The sequence below is a fragment of the Pseudorca crassidens genome, chromosome 1 (assembly GCF_039906515.1).
Source record: "Pseudorca crassidens isolate mPseCra1 chromosome 1, mPseCra1.hap1, whole genome shotgun sequence".
Lineage (NCBI taxonomy): Eukaryota > Metazoa > Chordata > Mammalia > Artiodactyla > Delphinidae > Pseudorca > Pseudorca crassidens.
Window position 1 is genome coordinate 78,314,254 of NC_090296.1, and position 24,651 is coordinate 78,338,904.

A 24,651-nucleotide genomic window follows, 5' to 3' on the forward strand; every position below is an offset into this window, starting at 1 on the left:
TCACTCCTTTGGACTTCAGTTTCCCCAACTAAAATGGGGACGCTAATGATACCTACCTATAGAGTTCTTTTTAAAACCGAAGAAAGGGGCTAAGAACAGTACCTGGCACATACTTGACTATTATCATCCTCACATAGTTCAGATGAGGACTAGCCTGATGCCCTCATTCTGGAGATGAGGAAGTGAGTTCCAAGCAGTGTGTTCCAAGTAGTGTACTCATGCAGTGTCGCTCATTCAACACACTGACCAAGTGCCACTATGCATTTGCACGCATCGTGCATGGCAATTCTATCCCCAGAAATGAAGAGGAACTTGGGGCAGTTCCTGCCCTGGAAAAACACACACTAGTGACTTGGCTCAGGTGAGACCTTTCAGTAGTAAAGCCAACAGCCAACTTTACAGTAGTAAAGTCCAAGTCAGGACTCCTGACTTCCGTCCTGCAGCTCATCCTCTGATTCTGTTCTGAAAGAGAACGATCTGTAGAGCCCGACTGGTAAGCGAGAACAGGGAGCATGGAGTACAGCCAGTAGACTTAATTTTTTTAATTGGATATGAGGGCATATATTTGAATTCATTGTTAGTGTGAGCCAGAAAAAGTAATCAAGAGAAACACTTCTGGAGAAAAGCAAACTCTAAAAATATTAACTAGAAAGGGAAGTCATGAGTGCTATGAAGTGGCCCACGTAGGAGTCCCCAGATATGGCTGGTTTGATGTATTGGTCACCACTGTGTCACTAATGGTCTGCTCTGTTTGGTCCAGGCATCCCTTCTGAGGGCTTCCCCCGGGACTGCTTCAGTGAGCAGACAGCAGCTAAAGACCTTCCCAGCAGGGATGGAGGTGCATGGGTCCTGGCCTACAGAGCAGGACCAGCCTGTCCATTTCTGCTCCATGAAGAAAAAGAGAAGCCCAACAGAAGCAAATTGTGCTTGGATCTCCATGTAAGTAGAAATCTTTGTGTTTGCGCTGTGATTCTTTGCCATTGACAGAGGCTCACTTAATATGCATTTAATGTAAAGTGTGTTTGTAGAGCTGCTGAAGCTACGTTTTGTGTGAGTGTCGTCTAAAAATCAATCCGTGGCAGAAAGCAGTTATATATCGGTGAGCTGAAATTTGTGCACTAGAAAGTGACTGTGTTTACAGTTTATCTGAGCATTTACAGAGTACTCTGCTTACATCAGTTTGCTGCCTAAACCTCATGGTGGGAGAACCCATTTGCTGCTCTTAATATCATTTTTCTAAAAATTCGAGAACATGTGTTAGCTGACTGATAGGATCTGGATCCTCCAGTGAAATTCAAATAGGCTGTCTTCCACATTCCTAAACCTTTCTTTCTCTGCAGCTGCTCAAATAACAGGTGAACAATTTGGCAGGAAATCTGTGGGATAGAGGATGACCCATTGGAAAAACAGCCTTCTCTGTCCCATTCATTCATCGATTCATTGACACAGATGCCTTGACTGATCTGTACAAAGCAGTGGGCTGGGTTTTAGCTACTTCCACACCATAGGTGGCCTGATAGGATTGACCAGACTGTCACAATTGTCACCGCCCCTTCCTCACCTCCCCATTTCCCATCAGAGATGGGGGTGAGCATTAGGAATCTAACCGGCACTTTTCTTTTTTTTCTGCTCTATTAACTTTAATGCCTGTTGATAGTCTTGTGTCCCTGATTTCTTTGAATGACTTCCAATTCGTTATTTTCAAGCCTGAAAGTATGTTGGTTTTTTTTGTATTTTTTGTTTTGCGGTACGCGGGCCTCTCACTGTTGTGGCTTCTCCAGTTGCGGAGCACAGGCTCCGGACGCGCAGGCTCAGCGGCCATGGCTCACGGGCCCAGCCGCTCCACGGCATGCGGGATCCTCCCGGACCGGGGCACGAACCCATGTTCCCTGCATCGGCAGGCGGACTCTCAACCACTGCGCCACCAGGGAAGCCCTGAAAGTATGTTTTTGATGAGTGTGGGCTGTAAGGTTCATATGGGTAGCAATTTTCTCAAGCAACCAAAAGCAGAAGAACCGTGCACTTTTCATAATCAAAAAACCATAGTCATCGTATGTCATTTTAGAAAAGCATTCGACATCTCAGTTATTGTAAAAGGTTTGGAATGAAGCTGTAAGATGTAAAATCTACAGCGCTTCATGAGATGAAATGGAAATTTGTAGTTTTTGTTTACATGCCTCTCCCGAAAAAGCAACTGTGCATCTTGAGATGTGCTCAAAGTAAGAAGTGTAACAGCGACATCTACTGGCCAGATTAAGTTGTTTGCCGCAGCAGGAGGCCTTGGCGTGTCACCATGCTGAAATGAATTTTGAAAGACCACTTTCTTTTTCTTCTGTATTTTTTAAAAATGCTGGGTTTATGTGGTTTTTTAACACATTGACTAAACTATGTATTTCTGGTTTTCCTTTTCCTCGGTGAATTAAATTATTTCCTAATTTTACTTTATTTCAATTATAGAAATCATATACAATCCTTTTGTAAAATTTGAAATATGTAGTTAAATTGAAAGAAAAGTGATAACTCATAATCTCAGCAACCACAGACAACAACTGTAAAATTTTGATAAATTTTCTTTGTATTTTTCACTGTGTATGATGGATTTTCAGTGAGGAACTTTTTTTCTTTTAACTTATAGGCATAGATTTTATATCCTTATTACTTTCTTTTTTTTTTCTTTACCTATTACTTTTACATTGCTTGTCCATGTTGCTACAAATTCCTCCTGGATATATTTTCAGTGAATGAATAATGTTCCTCTACATTGTATCTCAAAATTTATTTAATCATTCCTCTGTTATTGGATGTTAAAAATTTTTTTTTTTGGCCAAGGGCACGGCATGCAGGATCTTAGTTCCCTGACCAGCTATCGAACCTGTGCCCCCTGCAGTGGAAGTGTGGAGTCCTAATCACTGGACTGCCAGGGAATTCCCTAAAGTTGTTTTTTATTTTGGGATAGTACTACAATTTGGAAATAAATAGCACTACCAATTTTTCTTATACTCCTCCCCTCCAATATTTAGGATAAACTTTGCTTTATTGTCTATAAATATAAGTATTTTTAGGCTTTTGAAACATATCACATAAACAAGGTCTATTTCCTGAACCAGCCTTTAATGGTGTGTGTGTATGTTTCTACACACATATATATAATTATATATATTATATACAATATATGTATAACAAATATATTTATATATTACATATATTATATATGATGTATAAATAATACGTTTATATATAATTTACATAAATATACAATAACATATATATAAATATTTACATGTTTCTTAGTTTTCCATTAATTTTAATTTTTAAAAACTGGGGTAGTTTCTTTAGATTATTTTCTACATCAGTGGTTTTATAGCTTGGTCCTTAAGACTCCTCACCTGCAAGCCCTACCCCCTCTTCAGAAGCTACAATTTGTCTCCTGTGTTCTGAATATTGTTATTCTAAGATGTCTGCTTGGGAGGGTTGTACTGATTTTGCATCCTGTTACTGATCACCACACCAGCTCGCAAGGACTTCTTTCCTCTGGGGGGCTGTGAACGCTAGGCTCAGGGAGACGTGTATTGCTTTATGATACTTTGATCAGCCTTAAATGTTAGAGAGGACTGCTCGTTTTCAGTTTTGAACCTGATTTGCAGGGTCATCATTAAGAAGTTACTTTTCTTTTTTAACATCTTTATTGAAGTATAATTGCTTTACAATGGTGTGTTAGTTTCTGCTGTATAACAAAGTGAATCAGCTATACATATACATATATCCTCATATCTCTTCCCTCTTGCGTCTCCCTCCCACCCTCCCTATCCCACCCCTCTAGGTGGTCACAAAGCATCGAGCTGATCTCCTTGTGCTGTGCAGCTGCTTTCCACTAGCTATCTGTTTTACATTTGGTAGTGTATATATGTCCATGCCACTCTCTCACTTCATCCCAGCTTACCCCTCCCCCTCCCCGTGTCCTCAAGTCCATTCTCTACGTCTGCGTCTTTATTCCTGTCCTGCTTGGAACTTTTTTTGTTGTTTTTTGTTTCCATATATATGTGTTAGCATACGGTATTTTTTTCTCTTTCTGACTTACTTCACTCTGTGTGACAGACTCTAGGTCCATCCACCTCACTACAAATAACTCAATTTTGTTTCTTTTTATGGCTGAGTAATATTCCATTGTATATATGTGCCACATCTTCTTTATCGATTCATCTGTCAATGGACACTTAGGTGCTTCCATGTCCTGGCTATTGTAAATAGTGCTACAATGAACATTGTGGTACATGACTCTTTTTGAATTATGGTTTGCTCATGGTATATACCCAGTAGTGGGATTACTGGGTCATATGGTATTTCTCTTTTTAGTTTTTTAAGGAACCTCCATACTGTTCTCCATAGTGGCTGTATAAATTTACATTCCTACCAACAGTGCAAGAGGGTTCCCTTTTCTCCACACCCTCCCCAGCATTGTTTGTAGATTTTTTGATGATGGCCATTCTGACTGGTGTGAGGTGATACCTCATTGTAGTTTTGATATGCACTTCTCTAATGATTAGTGATGGTGAGCATCTTTTCATGCATTTGTTGGTCATCTGTATGTCTTTTTTGGAGAAATGTCTGTTTAGGTCTTCTGCCCATTTTTGGATTGGATTATCTGTTTTTTTGATATTGAGCTGAATGAGCTCCTTGTAAGTTTTGGAGATTAATCCTTTGTCAGTTGCTTCATTTGTAAATATTTTCTCCCATTCTGAGGGTTGTCTTTTCATCTTATTTATGTTTTCTGTTGCTGTGCAAAAGCTTTCAATTTTCATTAGGTCCCATTTGTTTATTTTAGTTTTTATTTCCATTTCTCTAGGAGATGGGTCAAAAAGGATCTTGCTGTGATTTATGTCATAGAGTGTTCTGCCTATGCTTTACTCTAAGAGTTTTATAGTGTCTGGCCTTATATTTAGGTCTTTAATCCATTTTGAGTTGATTTTTGTGTATGATGTTAGGGAGTTCTCTAATTTCATTCTTTTACATTTAGCTGTCCAGTTTTCCCAGCACCACTTATTGAAGAGGCTGTCCTTTCTCCATTGTATACTCTTGCCTCCTTCATCAAACAGAAGGTGACCATATGTGCATAGGTTTATCTCTGGGCTTTCTATCCTGTTCCATTGATCTATATTTCTGTTTTTGTTCCAGTACCATGCTATCTTGATTACTGTAGCTTTGTAGTATAGTCTGAGGTCAGGGAGCCTGATTCCTCCAGCTCTGTTTTTCTTTCTCAAGGTTGCTTTGGCTATTCGGGGTCTTTACAAAGTGTAAAATTTTTTCTTCTAGTTCTCTGAAAAATGCCATTGGTAGTTTGACAGGGATTGCAGTGAATCTGTAGATTGCTTTGGGTAGTATAGTCATTTTCACAATGTTGATTCTTCCAATCCAAGAACATGGTATATCTCTCCATCTGTTGGTATCATCTTTAATTTCTTTCATCAGTGTCTTATAGTTTTCTGCATACAGGTGTTTTGACTCCTTAGGTAGGTTTATTCCTAGGTATTTTATTCTTTTTGTTTCAATGGTAAATGGGAGTGTTTCCTTAATTTCTCTTTCAGATTTTTCATCATTAGTGTATAGGAATGCAAGAAATTTCTGTGCATTAATTTTGTATCTGGCTGCTTTATGAAATTCATTGATTAGCTCTAATAGTTTTCTGGTAGCATGTTTAGGATTCTTTATGTATAGTGTCATGTCATCTGCAAACAGTGACAGTTTTACTTCTTTTCCGATTAGATTCCTTTTATTTCTTTTTCTTCTCTGATTGCTGTGGCTAAAACTTCCAAAACTATGTTGAATAATAGTGGTGAGAGTGGGCAACCTTGTCTTGTTCCTGATATTAGTGGAAATGCTTTCAATTTTTCACCATAGAGAATGATGATGGCTGTGGGTTTGTCATATATGGCCTTTATTAAATTGAGGTAAGTTCCCTGTGTGCCTACTTTCTGGAGAGTTTTTATCACAAATGGGTGTTGAATTTTGTCAAAAGCTTTTTCTGCATCTATTAGATGATCATATGGTTTTTCTCCTTCAGTTTGTTAATATGGTGTATCACATTGATTGATCTACGTATATTGAAGAATACTTGCATTCCTGGGGTAAACCCCACTTTATTATGTTGTATTATGTTGTATTATTATGTTTAATGTGCTGTTGGATTCTGTTTGCTAGTATTTTGTTGAGGATTTTTGCATCTACGTTCATCAGTGATATTGGCCTGTAGTTTTCTCTTTTTTTGTGACATCTTTGTCTGCTTTTGGTATCAGGGTGATGGTGGCCTCACAGAATGAGTTTGGGAGTGTTCCTCCCTCTGCTATAATTTGGAAGAGTCTGAGAAGTATAGGTGTTAGCTCTTCTGTAAATGTTTGATAGAATTCGCCTGTGAAGCCATCTGGTCCTGGGCTTTTGTTTGTTGCAAGATTTTTAATCACAGTTTCAATTTCAGTGCTTGTGATTGGTCTGTTTATATTTCCTATTTCTTCCTGGTTCAGTCTCAGGAGGTTGTGCTTTTCTAAGAATTTGTCCATTTCTTCCAGGTTGTCCATTTTTTTGGCATATGGTTGCTTGTAGTAATCTCTCATGATCCTTTGTATTTCTGCACTATCAGTTGTTACTTCTTTTTCATTTCTGATTCTTTTGATTTGAGTCTTATCCCTTTTTTTCTTGATGAGTCTGGCTAATGGTTTATCATTTTGTTTATCTTCTCAAAGAACCAGCTTTTAGTTTTATTGATCTTTGCTATTGTTTCCTTTATTTCTTTCTCTTTTATTTCTGATCTGATCTTTATGATTTCTTTCCTTCTGCTAACTTTGGGGTTTTCTTTGTTCTTTCTCTAATTGCTTTAGGTGTAAGGTTAGGTTGTTTATTTGAGATGTTTCTTGTTTCTTGAGGTAGGATTATATTGCTATAAACTTCCCTCTTAGAGCTGCTATTGCTACATCGCATAGGTCTTGGGTCATCGTGTTTTCATTGTCATTTGTTTCTAGGTATTTTTTGATTCCCTGTTTGATTTCTTCAGTGATCTCTTGGTTATTAAGTAGTGTATTGTTTAGCCTCCACCTGTTTGTATTTTTTACAGTTATTTTCCTGTAATTGATATCTAGTCTCATAGCATTGTGGTCGGAAAAGATACTTAATACGATTTCAATTTTCTTAAATTTACCAAGGGTTGATTTGTGACCCAAGATATGATCATTCCTGGAGAATGTTCCTCATATGAGCACTTGAGAAGAAAGTGTATTCTGTTGTTTTTGGATGGAATGTCCTATAAATATCAATTAAGTCCATCTTGTCTAATGTGTCATTTAAAGCATGTGTTTCCTTATTTATTTTCATTCTGGATGCTCTGTCCATTGATGAAAGTGGGGTGTTTAAGTCCCCTACTATGATTGTGTAACTGTCAATTTCCCCTTTTATGGCTGTTACATAGCATTTGCCTTATGTATTGAGGTGCTCCTATGTTGGGAGCACATATATTTATAATTGTTATATCTTCTTCTTGGATTGATCCCTTGATCATTATATAGTGTCCTTCTTTGTCTCTTATAATAGTCTTTATTTTAATGTCTATTTTGTCTTATATGAGAATTGCGACTCCAGCTTTCTTTTGATTTCCATTTGCATGGAATACCTTTTTCCTCACTTTCAGTCTGTATGTGTCCCTAGGTCTGAAGTGGGTCTCTTGTAGACAGCATATATATGGGTCTTGTTTTTGTATCCATTCAGCCAGTCTATGTCTTTTGGTTGGAGCATTTAATCCATTCACATTTAAGGTAATTATCAATATGTATGTTCCTATTACCATTTTCTTAATTGTTTTGCATTTGTTTTTGTAGGTCTTTTCCTTCTCTTTTGTTTCCTGCCTAGAGAAGTTCCTTTAGCATTTGTTGTAAAGCTGGTTTGGTGGTGCTGAATTCTCCTAACTTTTGCTTGTCTGCAAAGGTTTTAATTTCTCCATCGAATCTGAATGAGATCCTTGCTGGGTAGAGTAATCTTGGTTGTAGGTTTTTCCCTTTCATGACTTTAAATATGTCCTGCCACTCCGTTCTGGCTTGTAGAGTTTGTGCTGAAAGATCAGGTGTTAACCTTAAGGGGATTCCCTTATGTGTTATTTGTTGCTTTTCCCTTGCTGTTTTTAATATTTTTTCGTTGTATTTAATTTTTGATAGTTTGATTAATATATGTCTTGGTGTATTTCTCCTTGGATTTATCCTTTATGGGACTCTCTGTGCTTCCTGGACTTGATTATTTCCTTTCCCATGTTAGGGAAATTTTCAACTATAATCTCTTCAAATATTTTCTCAGACCCTTTCTTTTTCTCTTCTTCTTCTGGGACCCCTATAATTCGCATGTTGGTGTGTTTAATGTTGTCCCAGAGGTCTCTGAGACTGTCCCCAATTCTTTTCATTCTTTTTTTCTTTATTCTGCTCTGTGGTAGTTATTTCCACTATTTTATCTTCCAGGTCACTTATCCGTTCTTCTGCCTCAGTTAATCTGCTATTGATTCCTTCTAGAGAATTTTTAATTTCATTTATTGTGTTGTTCATCATTGTTTGTTTGCTCTTTAGTTCTTCTGTGTCCTTGTTAAACATTTCTTGTATTTTCTCCATTCTATTTCCAAGCTTTTAGATCATCTTTACTATCATTACTCTGAACTCTTTTTCAGGTAGACTGCCTATTTCCTCTTCATTTGTTTGGTCTGGTGGGTTTTTTACCTTGCTCCTTCATCTGCTGCATATTTCTCTGTCTTCCTATTTTTGCTTAACTTACTGTGTTTGGGGTCTCCTTTTCGCAGGCTTCAGGTTCGTAGTTTCTGCTGTTTCTGGTGTCTGCCCTCAGTGGGTAAGGTTGGTTCAGTGGGTTGTGTAGGCTTCCTGGTAGAGGGGACTGGTGCCTGTGTTCTGGTGCGTAGGGCTGGATCTTGTCTTTCTGGTGGGCAGGGCTCTGTCTGATGGTGTGTTTTGGGCTGTCTGTGAACTTGTATGATTTTAGGCAGCCTCTCTGCTAATGGGTGGGGTTGTGTTCCTGTCTTGCTAGTTGTTTGGCATGGGGTGTCCAGCACTGGAGCTTTCTGGTCGTTGAGTGGAGCTGGATCTTAGTGCTGAGTTGGAGATCTCTGGGAGAGCTCTTGCTGATTGATATTATATGGGGCCAGGAGGTCTCTGGTGGTCCAATGTCCTGGACTCGGCTCTCCCACCTCAGAGGCTCAGGCCTGACACCAGCCTGGAGCACCAAGACCCTGTCAGCCACACGGCTCAGAAGAAGAGGGAGAAAAAAAGAAAGAAAATAATGAATAAAAATAAATAAATAGATAAATTAATTAAATAATTAAAAATTATTAAATTAAAAAAATAAGTAATAAAAAAAAGAGAGCAACCAAACCAATAAACAAATCCACCAATGATAACAATCGCTAAAAACTATAGTAAGATAAACATAAAAATCAGAAACAAGTCAGCCACAGACAGCAAATCCCAAGTCTACAGTTGCTCCCAAAGTCCACCTTCTCAATTTGGAATGATTCGTTGTCTATTCAGGTATTCCACAGATGCAGGGTACCTCAAGTTGATTGTGGGGATTTAATCCACTGCTTCTGAGGCTGCACAGAGAAATTTCACTTTTTCTTTGTTTGCACAGTTCCCAGGGTTCAGCTTTGGATGTGGCCCCACCTCTGCGTGTAGGTTGCCCTCAGGTTTCTGTTCCCACCCAGACAGGACGGGTTTAAAGCAGCAGCTGATTAGGGGGCTCTGGCTCACTCAGGCCTGGGGGAGGGAGGGGTAGGGTAGTTATAATTGGAATGTGGGGCGAGTCTGTGGCGGCAGAGGCCAACATGATTTTGCAACTGCCTGAGGTGCACCAAGCGTTCTCCCGGGGAAGTTTTCACTGGATCACGGGACCCTGGCAGTGGCGGGTTGCACAGGCTCCTGGGGGTGTGTGGATAGTGACCTGCACTTGCACAAAGTTTTCTTGGTGGCTGCAGCAGCGTTAGCGTTTCATGCCCGTTTCCGGTGTCCGAGCTGATAGCCGCAGCTCACGCCTGTCTCTGAAGCTCATTTAGGCAGTGCTCTGAATCCTCTCTCCTTGCGCACCCTGAAACTATGGTCTCTTGCCTCTTGGGCACGTCCAGACATTTTCCCGGACTCCCTCCCGGCTAGCTGTGGGGCAATAGCCCCTTCAGGCTGTGTTCATGCAGCCAACCCCAGTCCTCTCCCTGGGATCTGACCTCCGAAGCCTGAGCCTCAGCTCCCAGCCCCCACCTGCCCCGGCGGGTGAGCAGACAAGCCTCTTGGGCTGGTGAGTGCTGGTCGGCACCGATACTCTGTGCAGGAATCTCTCCGCTTTCCCCTCCGAACCCCTGTTGCTGCGCTCTCCTGCACGGCTCCGAAGCTTTCCCCCTCTGCCACCTGCAGTCTCTGCCAGTGAAGGGGCTTCCTAGTGTGTGGAAACCTTTCCTCCTTCACAGCTCCCTCCCACTGGTGCAGGTCCCGTCCCTATTCTTTTGTCTCTGTTTATTCTTTTTTCTTTTGCCCTACCCAGGTACATGGGGGAGTTTCTTGCCTTTCGGGAAGTCTGAGGTCTTCTGTCAGTGTTCAGTAGGTGTTCTGTAGGAGTTGTTCCACATGTAGATGTAATTTTGATGTATTTGTGGGGAGGAAGGTGATCTCCATGTCTTACTTCTCCACCATCTTGAAGGTCCACCCAAGAAGTTACTTTAATCAGTCTTTTTCTGTGGACATGCAGCATTTCATTAGTATGTAGGGGTGATAGCTAAAACATTGGTGGGAATTTGGCATCCACCAATTGGAATGGCCCCAGGCATTAGGGCTGAGGGTGCTATTAAAGCCCCTTATTTAGCTGTGCATTAATTTTTATTTAGTTATTTATTTTTGTCAAGAGCCAGAGAGGAAATATTTTAGGCTTTGGGACCATACAGTCTCTGTTGTAACCACTCAACCCTGTTAACACAAACTGCTGTAGAGAATACATACATGAATAAGTGTGCCTGTGTTCCCATAAAAGTCTATAGACACTGAAATTTGAATTTCATATTATTTTCACCTATCAAAAATATTATTCATCTTTGATTTTTTTCCCACCATTAAAAAATGTAAAGATCATTCTTAAAGGAGTCATTCAAAAATAGGCAGTGGGTCAGATCTGGCCCACTCTGGTCTAGAACGAGAGGTGGAGGTCTCCTTCACTTCACTTCCACTGCTGGCTCAACCACTAGCTTAGCTGTGGGACTCTGGGCACCAGTTAACTTCGGTGGCCCTCAGTTTCTTTAACAAATGTGTGCGGACAGGATGGGAGGAACACGAACAGATGAAACAGTGTTCCTTTTAGCTATAATATTACATTTCCTGATTCTATTAAAGGAGCATAAGTCAACCCAAGCAGTGTGGTGTGTGGGGAATGAAAATTCCTTAAAAGAAATACAAAGAAATACAAGAAATTCAAAGAAAGGGATGGAAATTATTTAAAAGAAAAACAAATACATCTTAATATTCTCAACATGAATCTTCGTTTTAATACGAGGAACAATGTCACAACTCTGATAGTGAGACCAAAATTTATCGTCTCCTAACTCTATTTGAAGGCTCATATCATTTCTTTCTGTTTCTCCAGTGCAATCCTTTTTTTCTTCCCTGGTTTTATTGAGGTGTAATTAACATACAATATTGTTTAAGTTTCAAGTGTACAACATAATGATTTGGTACATGTATATACTGTGAAATGATCACCACAATAAATTCATTTCACATCCATCACCTCACGTAGTTACAAGCGTTTTTTTCTTGGGATGAGAACTTTCAAGATCTACTCTCTTAGCAACTTTCAAACGTGCAATACAGCATCGTTAACTATAGCCACCATCCTGCACATTACATCCCCAGGACTTAGCAATCTTACAACTGGAAGTCTGTACCTTCTGACTACCTTTCACCCATTTTCCTCTGTCTTCATCTCCCCACATCTGGCAATCACCAGTCCCTTTTCTGTTTCTATGAATTTGGGTTCTTTTAGATTCCACTTATAAGTGAGAACATAACAGTATTCGTCTTTCTCTGTCTGACTTATTCTTCTTAGCATCATGCCCTTGCGGTCCATCCGTGTTGTCGCATGTTACCTTCATCTTTTAGTTACTGAACTGTGAGAAGGTCCAAGGGTTCCTTGGAGGAATGGCAAGAGGTGGAGCTGGTGGAAGGTAGACACCAGGGAGGCTCCGAGCAGCATCTGTTTACCAGCCAGTATATATTTCAGTGTTTAAGCAACCAGTGCTGCTGACCCTTGGCTGAATGTCAGCCAGACTGCTGTGTAGAGAGGTTCTGTTTGGGTGATCACCCTGCTCTAGCAAATCCCGTAGACCATTCTGGGTGACCTAGAAAGTTCTTGAAGGAACCCAATGCTCAGTCAGTTCCACTTTGAGGTCATGAGGTTGCTAAATATTACATAGGACATATTCAGTGAAAAATAATTTGTTGTTTATCTGAAATTCAGAATTAACTGGTTGTCCTGTATTCTATTTAATAAGTCTGGCAATCCTAGGTGTCAGTTTGGGAACAACATACAAATGCACCAAATGTGTGAATTGCCTTGGGGTAGCATCTATATGGGATAAACCCTCAGTCACCCCAGAGTGCCCATTTAGAGCATGACCATTACACAGTTAGCCTTAAAGGGCAGTTTCTTATATTCCACTATTAGAAACTGTCATTAGCCGTGCTCCTCAGTTGCCAGTGCACTTTGAGCCAGACATGTCAAGGCAACTGAATCTGGACAGACCAGAGAGCAAGTGGGGCCTAACTTCTTAGAACAAGTGCAGTTTCTTAAAGATTCCATTTGAGATGACTATTCACCATGGAGGATAGTTTGTAAAATGTCTGTAAATAAGGGACGTGGGCAGGACAGAAAAAAGACACTAAAAGAGGTGTGGCCTGAGATGGACAAAAGGTATGCAGAGCAGAAAAGGCAAGCAGCCGTCAGAATTCTATATTGGTTGCATGAATTCTGAAAGTAGGATTTTGCATGCAGCTCTCAAAACACAAGCCTTGAACTCTTCTTGGTGTTGCTGGTTTCCAAGGATCATCTCCATCACCCCACTCGTGGGTCCCGGGATGCTCCTTATTGAATTAGCTTAATTGTCTGCGGAGGACACAGCATCGGGTTCCAAGTAATTGCATCTTATGAACGGAAAGATGTAATTACCAAGTCCACACCAAACCTTAAGTGTCTAAGCCAGTAACAAAACTGCCATGAATTGATCACTTCCTCAATGCCAGGCACCATTCTTTGAAGCATTATTGTACCTATTGTATTGATACAAATAAGGAGAGAGGTTCAGTAAAGGCAGGTGCAAGGATCTGAACCCAGGTCTGTCCGAGTCTGGACCTAGGTGCTTAAATGTGAAGCCCCTCTACCTCTCCACTACTTTGGATGCTTTCCTGATTTGTTTGTTTTCTTTTGTTTTGCTTTTAATTGAAGAACCGAATTCATTTCATGGATATGAGTTAGCTCTCATAATCAGTGAGAAGGATTGAGAACCGGGCTCAGAATTAGAAAGCTAGAACCACAACCAAAATCACCCCACAGAACTCAATCCAGTGAAGATTCTGCAGCTGCTCAGCTGGGACGCTGGATGCCTCAGACCTTGGGTCTTTACAATTGATGGGGAAACGCTGATGGGAACACGAGCAGATTTCAGGCCCTCACGTTCCTTCACTCCTAAAAGGCAAACTCTGTGGCCTCAATTGACTTTGACAGCAAAGAATGGATGCAGAGGGCTCTCTGATACAGTGCCTCTGCAGTACATGGAAAGGGCCACATCCTTGTTTTGTTTTCATGGAAGCCAACGAGAGCTTAAAGCTAAAGGCCGCAGGTGGACGTCCCCACGTCATTAGCATATTCATGACAATGGGGCTTGTATTTGCGAGTGAAGTGAATTTAGAACTAATAAGCTAGCTTGTTTTCTGAAGGCTTCATACATGCTTCATAAAGTATGCTTACTATTTACTGGATGTCTGTTGTGAATCAGGCAGGCACTGGGTTAGGAATATTAGCACATTTAATTCTTAGAACAATCCTATGCGTTATTATTTTCCCTATTTTATACATGTAAATACTGGTTCATAGAAGTTAAGGAACTTGCCTAAGTGACACATCTTGCGTGTAACTAGTAAGTAATATCCCATAGTGAACCCAAATACATCTCACTTCAAAGCCATAGCTCTGGCCTCTCCTCTTTTTCTTTGCCCTCTCTTTAACTGTGTTTAAGAATAGGATCGGGCTTCCCTGGTGGCGCAGTGGTTGAGAGTCCGCCTGCCGATGCAGGGGACACGGGTTCGTGCCCCGGTCCGGGAATATCCCACATGCCGCGGAGCGGCTGGGCCCGCGAGCCATGGCCGCTGAGCCTGCACATCCGGAGCCTGTGCTCCGCAACGGGAGAGGCCACGGCAGTGAGAGGCCCGCGTACCGCAAAAAAAAAAAAAAAGAATAGGATCATAGGGACTTCCTTGGTGGTCCAGTGGTTGAGACTCTACACCCCCAATTCAGGGGGCCCTGGTTTGACCCCGGTCAGGGAACTAAGAGCCCGCATTCCGCAACGAAGATCCCGCGGCAGCGAGGATCCAGTGTGCCTCAGCTAAGACCCGGCGCAGCCAAATAAGTAAATAAATAATTTTTTTTTTAAAAAAAAGAATAGGACCATAGTTGTGACAATGCCTAGCTTACTTTCTACTGTGTAATTTTAATGCCTTTACATTGGTTTCCATATTTTTCTTTTAACGTGACTAAATGATGTGAGTATTAACTTCAAGGAATCATTACTGATCAAATCAGGGCTCGTAATTTGTGTCCTTTCTGCTCTCTGCCAATTCCTTCTAACTGCAGTGGCCATTTGGTTCCGGTAACCAGGTGATCACCTATTTTGCCCCCATGCTGATGTTTCAATGTGAAAGAGAACTGTTACAAAATTCTATAGCTCTTTGATTTATTATAATGAAAAGAAGGTACATTTAGAATCAGGTTGATCCAGTGAAGATCCTGGCTATGCCACTCATTGGTTGTGTAATCTTTGAATTGCCCTAATGTCTCTGAACCTCAGTATTCACATCTAAAGCAATGGCCAAACAGTAGTCACTAGCCACCTATGGCTATTAATTAAGACTAAATAAAACTTAATTCCTCAGTTACATTAGGCACATTTTAAGTGTTCAGAGGCCACCTGTGGCACTGGATTGCATGACACAGATACATTTCCACCATTACAGAAACTTGCACTGAATAGCACTAATAAAACGGGGTCGGGCTTCCCTGGTGGCGCAGTGGTTGAGAGTCCGCCTGTCGATGCAGGGACACGGGTTCATGCCCTGGTCCGGGAAGATCCCACATGCCGCGGAGCGGCTGGGCCCGTGAGCCATGGCCGCTGAGCCTGCGCGTCCGGAGCCTGTGCTCCACAACGGGAGAGGCAACAACAGTGAGAGGCCCGCGTACCGAAAAAAAAAAACCCAAAAAAAACACGGGGTCAATGACACCTTTCTCATAGAGTTATGGGGAGGATTAAGGTATTAGAAAACTTGCATAAAGAACCTAGCATGGTACCTACTTGGGACAACAATGACACCCTAAAAAAATGCTAGATCTCCCCCTTCTCTCCTCTCATGCATGTTCTTATCATCCACCTTCATTTTGTTTTAGGTAAATCTTCATCTTCCCTAATTTTTCTTTTGCCTCCTTTATATTTAAAAGTATTTAAGAATGATAACTAGATCTTTGGTGTTGGAACTAATATTCTCAAGATAACTTTTACTTTAAAAAAAATTAAGGAAGGACAGAAAAAGATACCCAGTTACAGCGGAGTCAGTGGCTGTCTAGTTTCACCACTCAGGAAGAACAAGAGTATAGACATCAAGAGATACATACAGTTTCTTAGATGCCAGATCTTCATCTACAACTTTCATCATGAGCAACTTTAGCCATAATGAAATGCTTTCTCCATGGACTCCATGCCTTCTGTAGTGGTTATTTCTGTGGGACATCACTATTACTCATTTAGGAAAAGCTCAAAACTCTTCAAAAACATGTCCCAGGAAATTCTGTACCTTAAAGAATGCTCCTATTTTCTCTCCTCTTCAGCTTCACAAGGAAGTCAAAGCCTTTCCTTTTTCCTCTTAAAATATTTTATTTTGTCACGGACATTGAATCCATTTCCAAGGACTCTTTGATACTGCTTGGTGGAGCCCGTCTTAGAAATATCTGACAGTAAGACCCTAAGCAGTAATGTAATAACTATTTCAAGCTTGATTTTCGTATTTGTAAGAGTAAGGACATTTTTTTTTTTTTTAATTTGCAATATGCGGGCCTCTCACTGTTGTGGCCTCTCCCGTTGTGGAGCACAGGCTCTGGACGCGCAGGCTCAGCGGCCATGGCTCACGGGCCCAGCCGCTCCGCGGCATGTGGGATCCTCCCGGACCGGGGCACGAACCCGCGTCCCCTGCATCGGCAGGCGGACTCTCAAGCACTGCGCCACCAGGGAAGCCCAGTAAGGACATTTTAAATGAAATGCGTACACCTTTGAAGTATAATGAGTTGGCCTAAAAACAGCAACAAAAAATGGTCCTTGCTCGGCTGTTAACGCCCTGGGCTGTCTCCCAGGCCAGTCATCATCTGGGAACTTCCCTTCCCCAAAGGGAGGGGAAGTCTCAGTGCTAGGGGACCACACATCGTCAGCATGTGTCAACAGACTCTTGAGAAAAGGATTTTCTGGAGAAAATCCAAATTCATGGATTTTTTTTTTTCTGAAATGATTGAGTTGGTTTAAAAATCATCTTGGAACTCAGGAGTAATAAAGAACAGGTGAACTCTGTCACCATCTACAGTAGCCACCTGGGAACTCTTTAAGCTAATTGCTCTCTTCAGGCGATACGGATGGAAAACAATAATCCAGAGAGCACTGGCCCTGAAACACCCAAAGGGACCCCTTGAAAGAATTTTCTTTGAAGCTCAATTCACTCGTGGCGCAGATGTGGCATGGGGAGCCATTGTATGTAGTAGGCCTATCTATAAGGAACAATCCTGTTCAGACCAAATGGCTCCTCTGTCCAAGAGCATATATGAGGGAACTGGGAGGGCAGCTTCCTTCGTGGACCGTCATTTCCTCGGTAAATACTTGCTTTATATTGACAAGGTTAAAAACAATTCTGTTGGTTGCTGGTTGATGTCCCTAAGAAAGTTATTCCTTTGCTATGAAAGCATGTCATATCCATACGGTACTTACTACGTGCCAGGCACTGATGAGTGTGAAACATATATTAGTTTATTTAATGCTTCTAATAACCCACGAAGTAGGTACTTTTCTTATTCCAAGTTTCTAGGTGAAGAAGCTGAGACACAGGTTGCTTATATAACTTGTCCAAGGTCAGGTTTCTTGCAGGAGCAGAGTAGGGTGTTAGCCCAGGACCCAGGGCCAGGTTCTTAACTGTGCGCACTGCCCTCATTCCTTGATCATTGCAGGATGACGTACCCACTGCTCTCTTCTCTTCTTCAGCTTCACGAGTATGCCTCGGCCTCCCCTCTTCCCTTTCAGAGTCTTCTAGTTTGTTACCGACATTCAACCCACTTCCACAGAAGTTTTGAATACAGCTCAGTGGAACCAGTCTTAGAAACATTTTGCACTAAGTCTGCTTGATGGAAAAAGGCCTTAATCACTGAGCCCTGTCCTTGCCATTGGCAGATGCAGCCTGTTTTCTTTTGAATCAATCAGTAAAAACAGCTGCTGGCTTCTCCGAGGCTGGGCCAGAGGGGCTGTGTTGAGGGTTGCAGTAGTTGGCAGGGGGAATCCACGCTGTGAAGGCAGGGAAAGCACTGCCTGAGATGGAAGGAGAAGCCTAGCGAGGTCTCCGGCCCTGTCTTATCATTTGGCCTCATAACTCCATTTTGAAGATGTGGAAAATGAGTTTAAAGAAGATGCTGATCAGGAAGAAGGTAAGATCACGTGCCAGGGCAGTAGGGGGATGTGACACGGGGTGGACAGGAGTTGGGACGCCTCTTTTCCCACCTTAATGGCCGCACTTGCGCTGCGTGAGCTGGTACCAGTTACTTAGCTTCTCGACTTCAAATGTCTCCATCTTTAGAAGAAGAATGTTGGGCTGGTTGACTTCTAGTCCTTCTAAAGACCTCTTCAGCCTCCCAACAATTTGATTCTTCCCAGCTTCTTCCATAATCTTACACTCCTTTCATCTGACACCTCATTCATTTAACACATGTCTTTTTGACTACTTGTGTGGTCATCATGTCCTTAGTTCTCACCATTTATATCAGACTTCACTTAGTTAAAGCACACTTCCTGAACCCAAAAAGCCCATCTCTGCCTATTCCCCCACTTATATCTTCATAGTTTACTTACTTTACTCAGCCCATTGCTCTAAACTCTTTCCTTCCCCAGAAATAGTTTCTACAATCTTACTTACTCTTATTAATTTTAACTGTTTTCTATTTTTCTCAAGCAATCGTCCCATGAACCTAGTTGAACCCCTAGAAGCTGGAAGCAGTTAGTCATTAAATGCAGGCCGGGAACTTGAAGTATACTGGATAAGGAGAAACATGAGAATCATTTAGCCCAACACCGTGAAATTAATCTCACTTGCTTTACTTTTCCCTTGCCTTTCTGGGATTTTATGAGAATATGGGAAGGCATTCTCTAAGCTGAGTGACATGGCAGAGGGCTGCAAAGAGTAAGTGTGTGAGGTGGGGGGCTTTAGGAAGTTTTTCTTTTAGGCAGTGTCCAGTTTCTGCAAATTGACTTAAAAACTTTTAATGCTCATTCCTCTAGTTGTTATTAGAATCAAGAAGCTAGGTTCTGCTGCTTCCAGGAGATGATATGCCTTTTTTGTTGTTTTTGCAACCATTCTTTTAGGCTTAGCTCACTAGGTATTGTTTGTTGGACTGATGTTCCCATTGCCATGAGGTAAAATTAGCTCCAGCCTCAATCTGAGAAGATGGTGAAATGGGAGGAACACAGAGAATTCATTGGTAGTAAATTCTGCACACAAATAGTGTTCCGTTTTCAAGTAGCTGCGTAGTGATTGTTTTTAACAAGTAGTTACAAAGAGCAACACGTGGGTTAAATCCTACCTAATATTCATCATGCCTGTTTCAACTAGTTTCCAAGGCAGATCATTTTTAATCTGCCTTTTGCACAGGTGTAGCTGTTAGCTTAAGTGTTTTGAGGTTAGAACAAAAGAGAGTCAGGTGAGGTCGAAAAGGAGAAAGTCTTGGCTGTCACTGGTTTTGTGTAGTAGGTACTTAATGAGTATGCATAGCAGGACAAGATAGAGAAATAACGTGCAAGAGAAGTTATTCTTCCCCCCCCCAAGAATGTTAAAGCATTAAATGGATTCATTTTTCAAGACCACCCAACTAAGATCAAATTTGTAGGCTGCTTATTTGAACACTATGGTCTGAAACATTTTTCCATTCCCTAAATGACCAGATGTCGTAACATTTCTCATGGCCATGAGAACCAGTGGCCTGAAAGAGTCAGTATTCAAAGATCTCTGTAAACTACCATGCTTCTCTTTCTTACTCATCTTCATATTTTGATGGTCGCTGCTTCTTTCATTCAAAATTGTCTTATGTCCACCTATTGCTGTTTAGACCGAGTCTGGGGTATAAAGTACTCACTTACAGTCTATGAACAGGAATCACCTCTTTCTTGGCTGATTTCCTGTATTAAACTTCATGTTTCATGAAGGTGGAGGGCTGGAGTTTCTTCATCTTTATATCCCCGGAGCCTCGTACAGAGTCGGTGCTTAACAATGATTGTTGGATGAATGCATCTTTGTGATAGTTAAGCTTCCTAAATGAAGGAGAATTGTACGGGTGAGCTGGAAAGCCTCTTGATAGGTTTGAGTCCCGAGGATTGTGTCTTGTCTGTGACCAGTAGACAAGCCAGCTAGGAACTTTTGCTTGATTTTTCTAAGCACCCCCTCTAGATTTCCCCCCAAATGATGAGAGAAAAGAATGGTCATTCGCATATTGTTTTTTCTTTTTATGAAGTCAACCTTCTGTATCATCTCAAAGGGTAAAGTACAATATGTGTCCTAGCGAGAGACCACCAACTAACCGGGCTGACACTCTTGCACATTTCAAGATGCAGGCGTGTGTGGAGCCCTATTACGGCAGGATGCAGAGCTCAGGGTTTTGGAAGAGTGATTGTGGATTCTGGGGCCTGATTGCCTGGATTCAAGTTCCAGTTCCACCTGTGAACACGGGCAAGCTACATCATCTTTCTGCTCCTCTTTCTAAACATGAAAAAGAAAATAATACCAGCCTCATAGCTAGATGTACCAATCAGTTAATACACAATGGAGCACCTAGAACAGTGCTTATAAACACCCAGTAAATGTTAGGTATTATTAGTATCCTCCACTTACTAGCTGTGCACCTTGGCTTGGTTGTGTTCTCTTGACCATGGTTGCGTCACTTTTAAAACAAACCTAGTCGAGTCAAGGGACTGGGATCAAATCATCTCCCTGGGACCCAAGACTTCCCGCACTTTCCATGACATTGTATTGGTGTCCGTGGGTATTGAGAGGGTGCTAAAACTTTGTAATTCTGCTCCATGCCGTACTGTGGAAGAGCCATCAGCCCCTTCCAGTTTATGTCCCATTTTGCCCAAATCTGCTGAAGGCGCTTAGAAACTGATTCTGGAAATCTGGAAATCAATAATTATGTCTGAGAAAATAGAGCTTTCTCAGTTGAAGAACACCAAATACGTGCCATGTCTCCTCCCCTCCCCTGTATATTGGCTGGTCCACATAGTTCTTCAGAAGACTGATCTTATCATCTGATGTGATGATTCCTTTGTTTTCTGTCTCGAAGAAGCAGAAGTATGATTTTATCAACGGGCATTTCCTTGAGACAGGAAGCTTGTTCTGAGACATACATGTCACCAATGAATTTTCCTCAGTGTTGTGGTGGCCTTTTGATTAACTGTGCCCTAGTTAATAATCCCCAAATATACTGGGATCAGGAGCAAACAGGAAAGTATTCGTTTAGATACAAGGTCAAATCAGGGATTAGGAAATACTGGCTTAACTTTCCAATAGGAGTTGATGGGTTGTAATCATATGTACCCTTTCTGTGTGAGGGTATCTTTTGAACGCATCATGCTAGAAATTTATCATTGTGATCAGAATTTATTAGCATTAATACTTAGCGGGAAACACAATTCAAGCTAGCGGTGTGGAAGCCACAGCCATTCCCTGCTGCGGATAAAGCAAGACAGTTGTTTTGCTGGTGGCTACAGATTCCGTTTTGCATAATTTGTTTGCGTTTAACACTTGGGCTCAATCTTCTCGCAGCTTTGTTCAGAGAGCCGGTGATTACTATTAAACCATGATGACTATTAAGCCAGTTTGGTTCTTCTGATCCAGCACAGTACCTTATCCGTCCCAGGCGCTTACTAAATGCCTGCTGACTGGATGGGATTTGAAAAACACTGAGACCTTCAGGTCCGACAGGAAGCTGCCCCAAGAGGCAGCAGGTATGCTGCTGGGAAACAGAGCTGCAATTTTTCCAAGTTCTTCATTGCCAGGTTCTCAGCCTATAATCACCGTTGGAAACTACATTGAGCTGATGTTTGGTGGTGGTTTTGTCTTTCCTGTTTTTGTTTTAGGCAAATTGGGTCTGTGACAGAGACCTGATAGAGACCTTTCAGGTGTTTTTCCCTTTAGGGGAATGGGGCTCCTTGGGGACCTTTAGTGAATTGCTTTACCTAACAAGGCAGGTTGTGTGTTACTTTGTATCATGCCAGGTTTCAATTTGTTGGTTGGATGGCTGAAGCACAGAGGCTTTGGCCAGCAGGATTCATGAGGAAGCCAGGAAGCCAGAGCTGCTGAGCAGAAGCCCAAGGTTGGCACAGAGAGTGTGGAGGGTAATCATTCCTGCCAGGCTGGCTGGGGCTGTTTACTCTGCCACCCTAAGGCTGGTGGACGGTGGGCGTGGTGGGTGCGCTTGCCTAGGTACCTGTTTGTAGAACGCTGAGACACCGGGGCAGAGCTAAAACAGCAGTAATCCGAAACCAGTCGAGTTGGTTTTCCTTCTCCGGCTGGGGCAGCTAAAAATCTGCATTCCAGATGAAACCTGCAGGGAAGCGGAAGAAAGCACTTTAAAAAAAAAAAAAAGCTTCAAGGGCATTCAGTTAACTGCTTTTGAGAGTCCTGGGCTTCCTGAGATGATCCGTTTCTTTCTTTACTTTTCTTTCTTTGCTTTGGGCTTTGTAAGTGGCTGTTGGTCTGTGTGCACTGCTAGTTTTTTGTTTTTTGGGTTTTTTTTTTTTGGCCTGGATGGCACAAGCTTCTGGCCGTGATTGAGATGGCAATAGAGAGCCCGTAAGAAGTATTGCGGTCATTTGCTGCTGATTCACTTTTAAATTTCTTCAGCTGCTCCGGGGGGTGGGGGTGGTTGAACGCCGTCAGGAGCTGCTTGCCGGCTCAGCACTTTCTGGAGCCTCACTTGCTCACCAATGAGGAAGTTGAAAGTGACCAGGAGAACGGCCGGCACTGGGGCGGAGCTCGCGGCGAAGTCCTGGGCTGGGATGAGTGGGGGCAGGCTGACTTTCCCTACGACAAAAAGCCTTTTGTCCCCGGGAATAAATACGGAAGTCCCAGAGGAGCAGCCTCCCCAGTCCGTGTGTAGTAAGGTGCGCAGCCTCGGCTGCCTCTGGGCATAAAGCTCCGCGGACTTTTTACAGTTGCCCCGGACGCCCCATCACCGCGCAAACCGGAAGGAGGGCTCGGGAGGGACCAGAGCCCGGCCAAGTGTGCTCGCTCCGCGACTGAGTCCCACCGGCGGGTCCTGCTGTTCTCTGTCCTGGAAGTTAAGAACCGGTGGAGTGGAGAAACTGAGAGGGCAGGGGAAGATCGCAGAAGTGAGAATCTGTCGCCCAGGGCACGGCTGGGACATGGAGGACGTGGGTAACGCTCCGAATGGCAGTGATGGCTCGGAACCAGGACAACCCGAAGCCGGACTTGACGTGGCCCAGTCGATCCTGACCAAGTTCTCTATGAAATCCCTGTTTGGGTTTACGAATAAATTGGAATCTGTGCAGCCTGGAGAGGAAGATGCGGTGCTGAAAGCCTTCCGCAGTTTAGTGGTGGATCCCACGCCTCAGCTGGAGGAGCCCAGCAGTGGCTTGGATCCGCCGGAGGCGGAGGCTCAGGTTCCACCTGACCTCGGAAATGATGGGAAGACTCCGAGGGTGGAGACAGAGACGAGGTTGGAAGGAAGCCGGGGAGAAGCAGAGGCAGGGATTTCTCTGCCTGGTCAAGAGCTGCTTCCACTGGCTGCTTTGAGTGTGTGCAGAGACAATGTCATTTTGGTTCGCGGGACCCTGGTGAACACCACCAGTGATTCTGACTCTGATGATGGAGGCCAGGAGCCAGAAGAGGGAAGCAACATCAATGGCCCAAAGTCCCCTAGTGGTGTTTTATCTGAGCCATCTGAGCAGTCCCAAGAAAAGCCAGGAGATGGGAGGGAAAATACTGCCCCTGGAGAAAGGGGTGATGCAGAGCCCAGTGGAGAAGGTCCTCAAAGGACTCTGCAGGAGATAAACAGCAAATTGGAACCCGAGGATGGTGGCCTTCAGACAGAGCATAGCCCCGGCCAGCGACAAGCTGGAGAAGAAGGTTCCAAAGTTCTACCTGTGGTAACAGACCAGAACTCAAGTGTTGGTGTCACTGAGAACACCTCTCCTAAAAAAGAAGTCCCTGGAGAGAAGTCCTTCCAGCTCCCAGCTTTTTTTAGTGGGCTTCGTGTGCTGAAGAAGGGAGCCCCAGCCGAGGTCGGGGAGACCATCACTGAAATTAAACCAAAGGACGGGGACCTGGCTTTGCTTAAGTTGACCCAGCCTGTCCAGAGGTCCCTAGCACAGGCAGGGCCTCAGGCAGTGAAGATGGGAGAGAAAACAAATGATCCGAAGGCCGCTCCCACTCTCCTGGAGCAGCTCTCTCAGCTGCTCAACATTGACGTCCCCAAAGCCGAATCAAAGGCAGAAGACCCTGAACAGCCCAGGGGGGAGGAGAGGAGTGGCAGCACTCCCCAGGAGAGCCAGAGCGGCCCCGGAGAAGCCCAGACCCAGGGAGGAGAGGTCAAGCCAAAGCCGCCAGAGACTACCTTGGAGGCCTTTAGAGCCCTATTCATCCGTCCCCCCAAAAAGGGGACCACAGCTGACACCTCTGAGCTGGAAGCTCTCAAGCGCAAAATGAGGCATGAGAAAGAGTCCCTAAGAGCTGTGTTTGAGCGGTCGAGGTCAAGGCCAGGAGATGGCCCCTCGGATTCCAAAAGCGTACGTAGCGTTGGGTTTTGGGTTTTGTCATAAAATGTGATGCTGCTGTATTTCTTTTCAGGTTTCCTATCAAAGAGAATCTCATATACCGATCTTAGTGACCCTCTTCTAGGTGAAAGATGATTATAGTCAAGTTGACCTTGTAAGGAGTATGGAGTTGGACAGAGCGTTTTCTTTCTTCCTTATCTTTTTCTGGGTTGTTGTAAGAGAGGTATAAGTAAAGGTGTGCAGGTCAGAAAGCGAAACTGTCACTCTGAGTTTAAACATTAATAGGAAATGTGCTT

At 42.9% G+C, this 24,651-nt stretch overlaps 1 protein-coding gene across 5 annotated transcripts in view; it reads left to right on the forward strand.

The window, feature by feature from the left end:
- FMN1 (formin 1) overlaps nt 1–24,651 on the forward strand; it is a 444,603-nt gene that overhangs the window by 116,638 nt on the left and 303,314 nt on the right. For 3 of the 5 annotated variants that reach the window (XM_067742229.1, XM_067742240.1, XM_067742249.1), the window contains exon 5: nt 761–939. In XM_067742229.1, coding sequence (XP_067598330.1) covers nt 761–939 — 179 coding nt within the window. Of the gene's footprint in view, nt 1–760; nt 940–22,495; nt 24,368–24,651 lie in introns of those variants that run through there. The other 2 variants (XM_067742257.1, XM_067742266.1) reach the window with 2 other exon arrangements.